We start from the raw sequence: 17,197 nt of genomic DNA, 5'->3' as shown, positions 1-17,197 counted from the left end.
TGCCCATAAACCATACACGTATTTAAATTACATATTCATTTGCAACTTACATTGCAGTTCCATTTACCTTTCAACAAGATTGGTGAACAAAATTTGGACGTGCGACGATTATGCGATTAAATGTTTGCGACGATTATGCGATTAAATGTTTAAAGTCCGATTTTTGTATTGAAAATAAAGGATGCGACGATTATGCCGGGAAATACGGTATTCAGTTTACATGGGGTAGCAGCCTCCGTTTGGGGCCTGTCATCAATGTGTTAATTGCTGGATATATTTCAATTTTAATAGGATTGCAGTTCATTACTTAACAATAATGGGTTACTTGTTATTTCTGTAAGCTTCTCATTTAAAATGCAACAATGAAAATTTTGGTGCAACACCCAGCATCAGATACCACCAGCCACCACTGTACCTGTCATTTCTACTTTATGATGCATTAGAAACTGAAATTATCTTAGCTTATTTAGCAATGGTATTTACTGTTTTACATCATATTTTGTTTCTTACCAGCTTTTTTGAAACCGCCTTTAGGAATTTTTTCCACCGATGATGAATCATTTCATTCACCACTTTCTGAAGTTCCAACCAATGACCGTTGTTCTAGAGAAGATTACTGAAAAGCAGTAAACAGAAGCCTACCTCTCCACAATGCTGAACAAAATCCATGGAAAAAGGCCAGAAACCAGGCTAAGGGACATTTTCCCGCACCATGGCAATGCTCCTCTCTTCACACAGTCATGCAAAACTTGATATATTCACACAACAGGCACGGTAACTTTCCTTTTATGAAATAGCTGTCCATGAAGTAGAATCATAACCATCTAATTTAAAAATGAGTCATCAGTCCTGTGTACTCGGTGGGTGGAAATAGCCACATAACCTTCAATCAGATAGTTCACAAAATTCTATGAACACAGATGCATAACAGTAATGACACATTGACTTCCAAAAATTATGATAAAAGAGAAACACATGTACATAGTTTCAACTTTATTGCAATGTACATCATCTTCCAGTCACCTTAGGAAGTGGAAATCAGGGATTCCATTGGAGATTATTGACAGTCAAATGACTTACAGCATACAACAGATGTGGTAGTGATCAGAAATTAGACTCCAAAATCAAATCTACCACTATACATTAAGAAAAGAATATGCCTTTAAAGTATGGTGAAAAGATAAAATTTCCACTGGAGGACATTAAAAAATTATACATCTTATTCTCGATCAGGGACGACACCTACACATATTGGAAGTTGATCTGATGCCAACACCAGAGTATGATTTGTTGATATTCAAACAGTACTATTTCTGCCTAAAATACACTAAACTGCTGTAATCATTGAGATTGCAAAGCAGATAGAATGTTTTGAAGCCTTTCCCTAGATCTGACTTGTTTTACATTTCTTCAAGAGCTTGTAATCAATTCTACATCTCAACTTTCTTCTCATACCACACTGACCTGAGCATTAATTTCCTATAAAACGACCACATAACATCCAGCTACCCATAGGTTATTGAATACCTATAATAAATCTGACGTGGCTGTTACAACAACAACGCCTGCACAATCATCTGGGCCTCTCCATGAAAAGAACTCTAGAAATTTATTTTTACATCATATACACTTCATTATTTCTATTCAGATGTTAAGTTCAAATAACATTCTGAAAATCCTATTAAAGGTTGCAAACCAATCTGTCAACCTATCCATTCCAGAAATCAATTACATTTGAGAATAACTCGTGCAGCCACCACATTGTGTGAACTTTAAGTCATCGAATGACTGGCTTCAGTGGAGGCATCAGGCCAGCTCTGACAGGTATTTATATCATTAACATTACTTCTGAGGATGTGTTTCACTCAACAGAAAGTTCCAGGAAAGCATCCATGTCAAAAGTCACAATACAGCCAAATAGGCCAGAAAAATTTTACACGTGGACACATGGATCTATGACACAGCCATTACATGGAGTGTTCACATGCTTAGTCAAGAACAATTTCGTTGATACAAGTCTTGTCATTGCTGTTTGAAGCAGTTCCAGTTAAACAGAAGCAAAAAGTGTGCTGAAAATTAAAACTCTCGCCGGTGATATTTATCTGGATCGAAGTAGGATGTCACTACTACCCGGTTGTTAAACTTGCGACCCGTGAGAGATTGTTGTGCTTTCTGACAGTCAATGATAGAGTTGAACTCCACAAACACCTATAAACAGAAAGATATGTAAACATCTCATATTTCAAGACACAAGAAAAAAATAAGTAGCCACCAAACAAAAAACAAACCTTCCCACAGCCAGGCACGTCTACGCCCTCAATAGGTCTTGGAATCTCGACAGACCGCACTACACCATATTTGTTACATTCTTCTTTAATGTCTTCCAGAATGTCTTCATACTCTTCTTCATCTCGCAGCTCCTCAGGAGTTACCATATTTAGGAGACACAGCACCTAGAAACAAACAAGAAACAACTTTTTTTTAAAAAGAGAACAAAAAATTTGCATACGCTGTGAATGATCAATATAACCCAACAATGAACTGCCTCCAAATGATGATTTTTTTGGCAGTGTGTATAAAATAACAAAAGTGTTTCAGAAGCCCATGTTCCATAGTGGTGAACACAAACAGAGCTGTTAATAGCCACAAAATGTTTTCGCTGTGCCTTTCATTTTCATTTTCAGAAGGGAAAATATCTGTACGATGCTAGTTTTGCCAATCAGCTTACTGCTGTCACTGATGAAGCAACGGCGGAGGAATTTGAGCTGAACAATAAAATGTAAGGCAAGACTTTTTATAATCCATTTAAATTACGGCAATAAGAGTTTCTATAATCTGTTAAAAGTAACAAACTTTTTATACTGGACGCACAATTGCGGTAGAAATTAAGATAAATGTTTGGTATTATTCACTTCAGATTACTGAACACTGCGAGAGTGCCAATAATGCTTTTGACAACTTTTAAAAGCACAGAGTATAATTTGTGTATATGCCTGCATAAATACTATATGCAGCAAAACAAACAACACTAGAATGTTGTTTAACCCTCTACAGACCATTTTATTTGACACATGAAAAAGAAAATTCTTGACAATATCCTCCAAATAGTTATTAATAAAGTTTATGTGGGAAAATCCATACAATTTTAGGAAAAATAAAGAAACTAGAACAGTGGTTCCAAGTGGAATATGAAGGAGTTACTTAGGGAATTCACAAAAATATGAAAGTTAGTGTTTCCATTTGGAATCATAGGCCTGGAGAGAGTTAATTGTGTTGGTCGTGTATGTGTCCCATCACCATGTGCACCACATTGCTCATAACTTTACTGAAGATTACCTAACATATTTATGAACAAAGGTTGCTGTAAAAACACAAAGATGGTGATATATTGTGTTATTTTGGACTATTTGTAGCTCGGTCATGTCTTATAAACAGAATCATCAACATGCACCCCATATGTAGGCACCTGGGGCTATGAGATCTGGGGAACAGAACAGTATGGGAGTGGAGTTCCATGAAAAATTATGCAATCTCCAAAGTGTCGTTGCATAAGGGTAAATGACTCCCCCTGCAGTGTAGGCTGTAGTTCCATCTTTGCTGTGTCCATTGTTGGAGGGGCAAGATTCTGGTGCAACAAAAAACTGAAATCCTGCACAAATTGGGTAATAATGAGGCCCGTACTCTACCGTGTCCACTGTGGATCCACATCGCATGACCGGAAATAATGTTCCTCTATTGTAAGAACCGCAATGGCAGAAATTAATATACAGTGGAACCTCGATTCTCCGTTTTAGGAGGGACCACGGAAAAAATGTACAATACGGGAAAACGGAAAATCCGGGAATTAAAGAACCACAAAAATGAAAATGAAATGTGTATAATTATAATCTTACAAACACCCCTAAACCAAACCAAACTACAGCCCCAATGGGCCTTCGCCTACCAGGCGACTGCTGCTCAGTCGGAAGGCCTGCAGATTACGAGGTGATGCAGTGTCAATGTGATTAATCCTCTCTGCCGTTATTCCTGGCTCTAGACTGCAGTTGCCATCTCACCATTCAATAGCTCCTTAATTGAAGGTAATTGTAGGCTGAGTGGACCTGGAACCAGCCCTTATATCCAGGTAAGGATGCCTGACCTGGCCGGGAATTAAACCCGGGTCCTCCAGATGAGAGGCAGGCAAGTTAGACCGGTGGGGGGGGGGGGGGGCGGCTGACTTCAAACATTAATTACCAATTCGAGAGCCAGAAACTTTACATTCAGTTTGACCGGGGAAACTTCGTCAGTTCCCCATGAAAAAGTCTTTCAGATCAGCAACTTCGATCAACCAAACTCTTCGAAAAATCCAATAACTTTTCTAAAATAAAGTTTTTTTGAGAGTCCACCTTTTCAATACAATATTCATTTACATATTTTTTTTACATTATTATGTCTTAAGCAGGACATGTTTGGTCTACGTTTTTAGGGATCTTCAGCCCCTGTTCCTACATGTAAAATCAAAATAGCCAGCACCCAGGGTATTTGCTTACTGATAAAATACTTAAACTTGTTAACGTGACATGGATTCTTTTAACTAATTTAAATATATATGTTTTTATGTGTATTATATGGCCTGTAGAAACATCCAGCTGATGTGAATTGTTTTATAACTAGTGAAATGTGCTATACAGTAAAACCTCGTTAATTCAAATTCGTTGGGACAAAAAATCGGACTTCGAATTAAGTGATTTCAATTAACCACCAACTCGTAACTCAAATGCCAACTCTTGCCACGCCACGAAATATTCCAAGACCTGTTACTGCATGCAATTAATTTTGATTCACAGTTTAAGCCTTTCAAATGCCATGAAAAAACCTACTTCTTAAATGTACCCAATAAGGTGCAGTTAGAGTATTCAAATAATGTTCTTGGATAACTCTCTGACAAACATAACCTCACACAACAAAAGTATGAAAAAGCATGAATAACAGAGGATTATTTCATGCTGGCTCCCTTGTGCAAGTGCTTTATGCATAGGATTATTGTAATGTATGCATTTTAGATGCCCTGTGCTTGCAAAAAAGTACCCAATGCCCTTAAAACATAGTAGCTTATCAAACTTTTCTATAACGATGGGAGAAAGTATTTCGCTTCTGTCTGCATTATAACATAGTACAGTGACCTGACTCTATCCTTGTACAATTTCCCGCCATGGCCCTTCTCTCGTGATAAATTCAGAAATGCCAACACTTGCTGTGTCACAAAGCTTTCTAACACCTATTAATACATGCAATCACCTTGATTCACAGTTTAAACCTTTCAAATGCCATAGAAAAAAAACTTATTCTGAAATGTTTCCAACAGAGTGCATTTACATTATTCAAATAATGGGATTAATCACTGGCAAACATAACACATTCAAAGATGAGGACAAATTACTTTGGCTCCCCTGTGCAAAAGCTTTATTTTTTGGATTACTATACTGGTTGCATTTTTTTAGATGCCTCGTACTTGCACGGAAAATGCCTGACACCGTTAAAACATCGAACTTTTCTCTGTGCATTGCAACACAGTACGACGACCTCACCCTTGTACGGCTTCCTGGCTGACACTTTTCTCCTCTAAAAGCATAAGTCCGTTCGGGCTCGAGATTAAAAAAAAACAGCGGTTTCATCAGCATTTGCAATATTATTTGGTGCGTATGAACTGGTTATATGAGCTTTTTTGCCAACTGGCCGCATCACCAGTGTTCGCAGATTCTATTAATACATGCAATCACCTTGATTCACAGTTTAAACCTTTCAAATGCCATGCCTCTCTTGCCTCTGCGCACTGCCTGCTACACGACATTGTGGAGTTCCTTAAAACGCTGAATACAAAAGAATTACGATTTCATACAGACTTAACAAATATGAAGCACACTGCAGAAAGCTACTCCTGCACATTCCGGAAGACGCGTTCTATCATGATGCGGATAAATTTTAAATTACTCTCTAAAATTAAAATGTACAGGAAATTTTAAATTTAACGTCAATTTCGGTTATGGGACCGACATTGTTCTTCGAATGATGAATCATCCGTATTTCGAATTAAACAATTTAAATAATATGCAAAACTGTATCTCATGTTTCCGAAAGTGGGAGCTTCTTCGAATTAGGCGGGATTTTGGATTAACTGATTTTGAATTATTGATGTTCTACTGTATATAAAAACATTTAGATTGCAATACAATTATTCTGTCTAAAAAAGGTGAGTCTACAATTATTAAACATTTGATAAAAAAACCTCATTGTTATGTTTTAAAAACTTGTGAATGACATTGGCTGGTTTGGATTATTCAGTCTTTAACATCCAATGAGCATGTTCTCCTGGCTGGTTGGGTTATTTAGTCTTTAATATCCGATTTGCATGCCCTCACTGGAATTTTCGCGAACTTGAGTGTCACCTTGGGACTTAAGGCATAAAATTATGAACAATCGTGCTGTGGCACCTCTCACAGGTTTGAAGAGGAGACTCTCTAAGTTGTTATGACAATTTATTGTAGTCTTGTTGCTTCATGAAATGGTTGATATTGGTGGATTGAGTGAGAGCCTGTAACGAAAAAATGTGTCTTAGTTGTGAAGTTTCTGGACTGAAGTATAAAATGGGGATGTTTAGCTGGCTCTTACTCACCCCCTCGCCTCTCTTGCGGCTGGCTTGCTCTAGTGACACCTTCTGTTCAACTGGTGATGGCTAACTCTGTGTGCCACGTGTTGTATCTGTGTGTTACGCGGAGGGGTATAGATTGAAAAATGGCTACCTGAACCGTATCCTGTAAATGCAAATACTGTAATTCAATCCGCGCACCCCAATATTTGAAGATACTTTATATTAATAGAAAATTGGCTTTAATTTGCTTTTTATGCATAAGAAAATCATATATAATGATGTTCAGTACCAGTAAACAAAAACTGATGTGTGTGCGTAGTTTCGCCTGTGTGTTGTATACAGTGTGCCGTGGGTATTAGCTGCATAGAGACACGTGCAAAATACCCGACGATTAAAACAGGATGAATTCCAATTTTATTTTGAAGGGGAAAAAAAAAAGAGTTAAATGTAAGCAAAAAGGCTACCTTTTAATTCACTATACTGAAAGTTCGAAATCTGTTACAATGAAATATCTTAACATACATTAAATAAGGAAAAGAGGAGGGGCCTAAAAATAATTTTGAACATTTTGTTAAACTGGCGTTCGTTACGATGACATTATACTGTAATAGAAATTTGTTTTAAGAAACACCATAATTTTCACATACTGATGGATAGGTAACCCGCTGATCAGAATTGTGCAGTTTGCTTACCTTACTCTGATAGTTGTTATTTACGTGGTGTCAGTTTAAGTAATATCACATATTTTAGATGGCCAGTGTGCTTTCTTGTTACCATATACGTCGTACGTCATTTATGGGCAAAGAAAAGCTCCATATTAATTGCGCAGTTGGAAGAAAACGTGATGAAGATGTGAGTTCCATACATTATTTGAGATAAAATAAGGCTAATCTTGAACAGACTGTGCATTTCATCAACGAAAACAGAAGTTCCGAATATTTAAAACAGGATACCAGTATGCAAATATGTGAATGAAAAAAATGTAGTGCAAGAGCGCTAAAAATTACAGGTTGTAAGGTTAGGCACGGACGGCTCATGTGTTTCTGAAGGAATTAACTTCAACTTCCATGGGAAAACTAGCACTGTACAATTTCACCCAGCCAATTATGAAGAAAATATTGTGAACTTACACAAGTTATCAGTTTGCACCAATGAAATTATATTTAATTTGCAAATTGGTAATGCACGTTAGATGCATTAATTAGACTGTAGGATCATATTTACAATTTTTAGTAATAATAATCGGTCTGCTATAGCAAGTACGGTATATAGTGAAATCCACCGTGCAATACACTTCAGTTACAAGAACCCTTTCCCCGTTTCACTTTTATTATGAATGATTTAACGCATCTTATTTATTCCATCATCGATATTTATACAATAAAAACGCAGCGCTTATCATGAATACCACTGATCATTACCCACCCACTCACGACTCCAGTCAAATATGCAAATTCGAACAGAAGGGGAAGAAGTTTTCTCGCAATACATGCATATATAACATGGTCGATAGCAGGTCGTTAACTCCTTAAAAATACAGGCTGAACTAAACGAATGCTTTAATTTTATACTAGGTACTGAAATAAAGTAAAAATGTGACACTTCAAGATATGGCACCGTGCATCACTGATTTCAGATGTTATGTTACTTGCGCCTATCTAAATTTCAGAAAGGTTGTTCACACGTAAATTTATAGCAATAAGGTGATCATTACTCATCCTCCAAAATTGTAATAGGTCCACTCCATAGGCTTCTGTGACAACAGTTTCAGTTTCCTTATTCAAATATAGTCACCTAACTTAACCATATATGTATCATTAAAACGTACAGAGTCCGCCAGAAAAATGTACACACTCTTTGTTAGGCGATATCGGGATATGGACATTGTCAACTGTTATCGTTTTTAAATGTTGTAGTAGGGTCTTTCACTCAACAGATGTCTGTACTTGCATCATGATATGGGAAAACAAAATGGCTGGTGCACGCTTGACGTTCGAGCAACGAAAGTACATTCTGAAGTGGTTTATCAGGTTTGATAATGCCGTTGAAGTGCAACGTCAGTGAAGGGAGTTTGAAACAGAACCCCCAACACACCCAACAATTAAACGCATTACTGGTAAGTTTGAGACGCATGGAATGATTTGTGACATTCACAAAGGAAGATCGCGAAGAACGCGCACACTACCAGTCCTGCTTCATTGGCTCACATGTTGGAAAGTTTCGCTAATTCTCCACAGAAGTCTGCTATGTAATGTGCACGGGAAGTGGGGATAAGCAGTACAAGTCTACGACAAACTTTGAAAACAGCTAAGTGGAAAGTTTACATCCCACCATTACTGCATGCGCTTAATGAGAACGATCCCTATCATCGAATGCAATTTTGCGAATGGTATCAGCAAATGGTAACCCAAGATGAACAATTTCTGACGGAGTTAGTGTAATCTGATGAAGCCCAGTTTAAACTTAATGCATACTTGCCAACTTTTAGAAATCAAAAATAGGAAGATTTTTTAATTCTTGGATTTCATCAAGTGTATTGCGCCACGGTCTCGGTAAAAAGAGGACAAGATAAAAGGCATTCATATCTACAGTTACAATGCGAATTAACCATTGCATTTAAAATCTTAAACTAAGAAAACAAAAACGATTGCAAGAAAACGTACCTAATAATCGTTCTCATTTATGACACATACATACGAATAGTAACATTTAGACAGATAAGTCAAGAACTGACTACAACTTACCAAATGGTGAAGAATATACACATGTAAGTGATAGAGACTGCTGTGTTTACTTGTTTAGCATTGAACTGGCAGCTAACTTTGCCCTCTTCAACAATGCACTGTCATACTGCTGCTCATAACACTTTCCACTTAGACTTGATTTGACCACCAATAATTTACTGAGATTTTCGTCATTCAGAGATGATCGGAATTGTGTCCTCGTCTTTTTTACCTGGTTGAACAATCTTTCACACTCGGCATTGCTGTGTGGAATTGTCAATATTGAGAGCATTACTTTTGCGATTATATCATATTTGAAACACCCATCTGCACCTCGTATATCCCCTATAGCAGACCAAGAACAATCTACTCTTTCTCCTTGCACAACAGACAATGGTAAATCCTCCACTTGGAGAGCACAAAACTGGCACTGTAATGTATCCATTTCTTCTTGTTCATCTTCACCATCTTTCACTGGCAATATAACAGGAAACTTTGAAACAAAATACTTCATGGCATTGAAGGAAGAAGTCTGCGAATAATTTATCTGAGCTACTTGAGCATTAACAAAAACATCACTGTTCAAATTAAATTTATGAATAATATAATCACAAACTGCAATAAAATAGTTCCTAACGTGCAAATAAAAGTTTTTCTTCTCCTCAGGTGTGCCAGATTTTCTACAAGACGAGATGTTGAACAGCCAATTACTAAATCATCATCAGCTTTCTGATTCTCTCTCGTGTGATAGACCACTTCTAAAACTGTAGGATATTTTTTATAACCACTGGCTTAACAAACCTACACAGAATGTCCAACATATCCGTCAGCATTGATCTTATGACATGAATGTGAGGTGCTTGCGACTGAAGAACTTCATTAGTTTTCTCAAATGTAGGGATGATAAATGCCAGAAATGAGCAAAATGCTTTATTAAAGTTTGAAGACAGAAAAAGAAATAGTCTCTCCTCTCGTGAAATACTGGCAGTGCAACTAGACTCCTTTATTTTCTTCACAGATGGAGATGAACTACTCTCCGCCTTCATTTTTCCAGAAATGACAGAAGCTTGATCTTGTACTCTACTGACACAAGGACCACGTTCCATTTCTGTATCTTCATGTGCCTTTAGCTTGGAATTGGACCGTTTTACCTCATCCTTAAAAAAACTCTGAAGTGGCTCTCACTCTGAAATCAATCTTTCCAAACATTTCCCCAAGGATAACCAGCGTGTACACACATGCTTTAATATTTTTCTAACATCAGTTTGGTACAAAGCTTGATACATTTTGAGATGATCTTTTCTCTTCGAGCTTTTGTGTAAATAATAATAAATATCAATTAGCATCTCATCAATTTTTACAGGAAGGGAGTCTGCACCCTTCATGGCAGCCAAATTAATCAAATGACATGGGCATCCCATAATAATAATAATAATGTTTTCGCACTGCTCTCTTAGTTTAGCAGCAACTCCGTTTTTTCTTCCCATCATAACAGGAGCCTTATCTGCGCATCGGAACGTCATATCTTTTCAGAACATCCAGGAGCAAATTAGCAATATTAATACCAGTAGAATTGCCATCCAAATTTCCCATGGATAGCAAACGATTTTCAATCTTTTTCAATTCTTTGTTGAAGAACGAGACTATCTTTATCATTGCTACCATCAGTTTAAAGACTGAACGTTTTGCGATTTCAAGTTTAAATCACCTTACTATCTGCATCACGGGCCATTTCATTAATTATGGCAGATGTTTTTGTTCTAGCACACGCATATTTTTTCGCAATGTCTGAATCTGGGAACATCTTTCTGAACAATGACCCTGCGTGATCAGAACAAGACAATGCAAGGTTATGTTCGACAATGAACGTCGTGAACAAACATTCTGCTTGAGTGACTGCATCATCTTCCTTACCACCTACAAAAAAATTACTTAATTGTTTGTTCCCCTCGAGACAGCTAGCACTATCTTTGTTTCAGTGTGACACTGTGAGCTACAATATATGTTTTCCCTCCATGTGAGATATTAATATCACACCAACACACGGAACAAAATGCATAATAGTTTCCTTTATTCGACTGTAAAATGAACGGAAATTCAGTTTTATAGGTGTCCCTGAACACTTGGAGATAACGTTTGTTATGTTTTGTAGTCATCATGTGAAGAGAAAATACCACAAACTGTCACCGACACAACTCTCTGAAATACATTAAAGTCATTAAAATTATGAACTCTGGTCAACACGAAAGCACTGAAATACGCGAAACTACCACATACAAAACAGATCAGTATGTCTCGTACATTATTAACATATGACTTCGACAAGGGGAAAAGCACAGAACCTCAAGAAAAAACACGTGGTCTAAAACTCCAACGAAACGAGTGCGCGAACCACACAATAACAAACTCACTCTTTCATCCCGATCGTAGGACGATTGCCATCCCGAATTCCCACCTGAACAGCACACACGCTGCTGTAGTGAGCGAGAAATACGATACACGAAGGCGACGGATGATCCGCCCGCCAAATAAAGCATCAGATACCGGTAAATATGCTTAAACATGAGGTTGCGTAAATTACACTAACACACAAGAATTCGTCCTAGGGGAAGAGTACTGACCGTACTGGAGGTTATATTGGTCAAAAATAGGAAGAAATAAAAATAAATCTGAAAACCGGAAGATGAGTTAAAAATCGGAAAGTTTCCGGGTAAATCGGAAGGGTTGGCAGGTATGTTAATGGAACAGTGAATCGGCATAACTGTGTCTACTGGGCTCTGGAAAATCTGCATGTTGATGTGGACAAGGCGGTCAATCTACCAGGAGTTAATGTCTGGTGTGGACTGTCGTTGAGGAGCTTACTAGGACCCTTTGGAGCAGTGTATTTGGAAATGTTACACACAATTTTACCAGCATTTTATGTGCATTTTAAGGAGCCGATGATGAAGTCTTCTACCAACAGGACGGGGCGCCACCACACCACCATGTAGCAGTACGAGCTTTCCTGGATGACAATCTGCCAGGACACTGGATTGGACGACGAGGGCCCATTGAGTTCCCCCCATGGTCGCCACATCTTACCCTTATGGACTTTCACTTGTGGGGAACTGTGAAAAATGAAGTCTATTGACGTAAGCCACGCATGTTGGAGGCCCTTCGCCAGGAGATTACAGTGGCATGTGCAGTGATCAACATTCAAACATTGACGGCTGTAGTTGCAGCGACCGTTCGTCATTCTGCTGTGTGTCTGGTAGCCAACGGTGAACATTTTGAACATCTCATGTAACCATATGTTAAACTGACGACAGTATTACATGTATAATCAAAATTAAATGTAAAGACAAAAAACACAATAAATAGTTTTTGTTATGTAAAGTGTGTACACATTTTTCTGGCAGACCCTGAATTTCAAGTGCCAGTAGAGTAATTATTACTAATTTACATGCAAATAGCCTTTCAAAATTTAACCAGGCACACAAGAAAATATAAACTAACCTCTGAAATCAGTGCTGTGCTGTACTTTGAATTGTATCACATTATGAATTTTGGTACATAGAATTCATGGAAGTGAAACATGGACGATTACTAGCTCAGAAATAGAAGCTTTTGAAATGTGGTGTTACAGAAGGATGCTCGCTGCCTCTGTGGATCCGTGGTAGAGTGTCGGCCTCCGGATCCCAAGATAGCGGGTTCAAACCCGGCAGAGGTAGTCGGATTTTTGAAGGGCGGAAAAAAGTCCATTCAACACTCCATGTCGTACGATGTCGGCATGTAAAAGATCTCTGGTGATACCTTTGGTATTTACCCGACAAAATTAATTAAATCTCAGCCATAGATGCCCAAGAGAGATCCGGTTTACTCTGTCTGCCATCTAGTGGTCCTAGAGTAAAACGGAACGTCGAAATTGACGAGCAGACAGCCAGATGGTGTCAAATCGAAATGTCTGCACACGGTAGCTGAGGCCATACGATTATTATTATTATTATTATTATTATTATTATTATTACAGAAGGATGCTGAAGGTGAGATGGATAGATCAGATCACGAATGAAGAGATACTGAATCGAATTGGCGAGAGGAGATCGATTTGGCTAAATTTGACGAGAAAAAGAGATAGAATGATAGGACACATCTAAAGACACCCAGGACTTGTTCAGCTGGTTTTTGAAGGAAGTGTTGGTGGTAAGAATGGTAGGGGTAGACCAAGGTATGAATATGACAAGCAGATTAGAGCAGATGTAGGATGCAATAGTTACGTAGAAATGAAAAGGTTAGCACAGGATAGGGTGGCGTGGAGGGCTGCATCAAACCAGTCTATGGACTAATGACTCAAACAACAACACAGCATTCAGATTAAGCTAGGGCTTCGTTCCATTATGCGGTCAGAAGATGGCATTTACTCAAATAAGGAAATTCATTTTACAGATATTAAAGTTTAAGACAGTTAATTCACTCATTTAGTTGCAACATTTAGAGATTTGAATAAAAGGTGCATTCTTTTTTTTTTTTTTTTTTTTTAAAGAGTTCATCTCTTCGCTTATTTCAATTGATTAACCAATGGCAAACTTAAAATGAAAACTTTATTCATGGCGCATCCGATTATTTTATGCGATACCACTGAATGGTATTTGAAACTCATTCCATTAATTTATTTGGTTATATAAACGGATGGAGGTTATTTGATTATTAAAAGTATTCAATACGTCTCTTACTGCCTCTTCCCACACTGACCTGCTATTGTGTTTGTCCTATTACGTGTGTTCCGTTTTAACACTTCACCCCCTGCCTTTTCTAAAAAACAAGTGACACACTGGCTGAAATTTCTACTTACAGACTACTTGCCCTACACTGCAGAATTCTGTAAACTGGATGAAATTTAGGACACCAGTAGTTGTGATTTTTTTTTTTAAGTTTGCTTCTTATGTTCCAAGGACATTGCTACAGTTTACTTATGTAGGCAGCTAAGAAGGCCAAGCTGCAGTTTAACATTTTGATGTCCTATGATGTAGTCAGGGTACTGCTCAAGGGACTCGGAGCTGAATTCCAAAGCAGACTTGTTAAGGGAAGTGAATCCCTATCCTTTTTCTAACTTTGGGAAGTTGTCTGCTTTTCATATGGTGGATCAGGAAAGAGTGTTGAGCTTCAGGAGACAACAGACATGAGTTTCTAAATGTGAAACAAAGCCAATTCAATTCAACACAATTTCTATGTTGAAAACAACAAATGTCATGAAGGGAATGCCCTCCCACCCCAAAGCAGCTTTACGTCCTACTAACTAGTTTTATGGTTTTTGGAGATGCTAAAGTGCCAGAGTTCTTTTACGTGCCAGTAAATTTACAGACATGAGGTTGACATATTTGAGCACCTTCAAATACTACTGGACTGAGCCAGGATGGAACCTGACTAGTTGGGGTCTAAAGGCCAGTGCCTCAACTGTCTGAACCACTCAGCCTAGCTCCAAAATGTTAGTTTTGGCATGTGAGCCCTAGATAATGTGCTACCTCTATGAAATTAATTGTTACACGTAAAATAGTGATGGTTTGAAATACAATTTGCTTTACGTCACACCAACAGGTAAGTCTTATGGCGATGATGGGATAGGAAAGGTCTAGCAGTGGGAACGAAGCAGCTGTGGCCTTAAGGTACAGCCAGAGAATTTGCCAGATATGAAAATGGCATCTTCATGGCTGCCGACAGTGGGATTTGTACCAACTACTTCCCGATTGCAGGCCAATAGCTACGGTTTTTAAATAACGATATTGCTTTCTGAGGCTTCAAAATGCCTCTTGTAAGAAAATAAAACTTACTTTTTACCCATATCAACTAATTTCTCTGCATTAGTACATGCTTCTTCCAGCTTCCTCGAGTCTAATGTGAACTAATTATACTAAAATCTTAAATTAGGTCACTTTCTTATAACTGGATTAATTTGCATGCAATTGACATAAACTGTGTTGAATACCTCAGTGGCTGGTCCAGCTCCTCCCACCATAGTGAGGCCAGGAACCTGGATCTGTACTGGAGCCTGCTGACCGATCTGTGCGTTCTTGGCTCCAACACTTGCACGTTGAACAATTAACTTCTTGTCTCCCAGTTGCATGCCATTCAGACCTGCTATAGCCTGCAATATGATTTTTAAAAAAAAAACTTTAATTAAACAATAAAACTCAAGTACATTTAAATTTAGACCAAGATTATTGAATACTTGATAAATTACAGCACCTTAGCCAGACTGCATCTTCATTTTAGCTATTTTCCTAAATCTCAGGCCATGCTTGGTTCTGTTGACTGAAACACTTTGGCCAAGTAATAAGGAGAGGGCCAGAAAATAAGGTGTTAATCACTCAGGAAAAAACCAAGGGACAGAAGCAACAAGGAAGTGTTCCAACAAGGTGGATTAGCCAGATTACCAGTACATGTGGAAAAACAAGGCATGATCTAAAACAGCAAGTCAATGACAGAGAATCATGGAGTTATCACAATGACCAACAGGTCAAGACTAGAGAGAAATAATTTACACAATAATGTTACTGTAATTGCTTTACGTCCCAATAACGACTCTTACGGTTTTCGGAAACGGCAAGGTGCCAGAATTTAGTCCAGCAGGACTTCTTTTACATGTCATATCTACCGACACGACGCTGAAGTATTTGAGTACCTTCAAATACCAATGGACTGAGTCAGGATCGAACCTGCCAAGTTGGAATAAGGCCAGTGCCTCAATCGTCTGAGCCACTCAGCCGACAATAAATTACAGCAATTTAGCCCACAATGCAGTCCTAAAATTAATGATGCACAGTATACGCAATATAGCAATTGTATTTCTTAATTTACGATGCTAAAAGAGGAAACACCACCCAGATCCCCGACTCATGAAAGCCAATGTATCTGATAAGACTGTTAACTTACGAGATTTTTTTTTTTACAAAAACCAGAGTGCAGCATCTTCATGTAAGTAGACAAAACAGTTACATGTGCAAAATTATCATTTCATATATGAAGAGTTACTTGTATAACTTTTAAAAATAACAAATAGGGACAAATTTTTAAACAATGTTCATTAAAACGTTGTTGTTGCTTCATGTACATCTTCACAATCCTCTGTAACTAGCTCTGTGTACTTGCTCAATTCCATACCACTTACTCTTAAATCATTAAAAACCCAATCTAACCACCGTCATCTTGGTCAACCTCTGCTTCTCCTACCCTTCATGACCATGTCCATCATTCTCCTGGGTAACTTATCCTTCTCCACTCGCCTTAAACGATACCACAACCGAAGCTGCTTTATGTGTACAGCTTCAATCGAGTTTGTTCCTAACAAACTTCATATCCTCATTTCGAGTACCCTTCCATCACTGTTCCCACCTGTTTGTATCAGCAACCACTTTCAGTCAGCAGTATGTAAAGGAAGTTGGATATCAGGATAATGTCCAGATAGAGGAGGCGACTAATACGGATGAATTACTGCAATTTACCTACGATAATAAAGGCATTGACAAAAAGATATAAAAGTTGAAATCTAGAAAGATAGCCGAGATTGATAACATTTCAGGGGATATATCAAAGGCTATGGGCTGGGACATAGTACTGTATCTGAAATATTTATAACAGTTTGCATGAAGGAGCGATACCAAATGAATGGAGAGTTGTAATAGTAAACCCAGTGTACAAGGGAAAGGGTGATAAACATAAAGCAGGTAATTACAGGCCAGTCAGCTTGACATGTGTTGTTTGTAAGCTCTGGGAAAGCAATCTTTAATCAGAAATCTTTGCAAAATTACAGACTGGTTTCATAGAAGGCAGTTAAGGTTTAGGAAAGGTTATTCCAGTGAGGCTGAACTAG

General features: G+C 38.0%; 1 protein-coding gene across 1 annotated transcript in view; it reads right to left on the bottom strand.

Moving 5' to 3' along the window:
• Nucleotides 1-955: 955 nt before the first annotated feature.
• U2af50 (U2 small nuclear riboprotein auxiliary factor 50) overlaps nt 956-17,197 on the bottom strand; it is a 141,792-nt gene continuing 125,550 nt past the window's right edge. The window contains exons 9-11 of the mRNA XM_067150399.2: nt 15,314-15,472; nt 2,289-2,453; nt 956-2,208 (exon numbers count right to left, since the gene is read on the bottom strand). Of these exons, the coding sequence (XP_067006500.2) occupies nt 2,077-2,208; nt 2,289-2,453; nt 15,314-15,472 (456 nt within the window). The 3' untranslated portion in view covers nt 956-2,076. The remainder of the gene's footprint in view (nt 2,209-2,288; nt 2,454-15,313; nt 15,473-17,197) is intronic.

Source organism: Anabrus simplex, chromosome 6 (genome assembly GCF_040414725.1).
Source record: "Anabrus simplex isolate iqAnaSimp1 chromosome 6, ASM4041472v1, whole genome shotgun sequence".
Taxonomy (NCBI): domain Eukaryota; kingdom Metazoa; phylum Arthropoda; class Insecta; order Orthoptera; family Tettigoniidae; genus Anabrus; species Anabrus simplex.
Note: the sequence above shows the minus strand (reverse complement) of the source record. Positions and strands in the feature narration are given on the sequence as shown.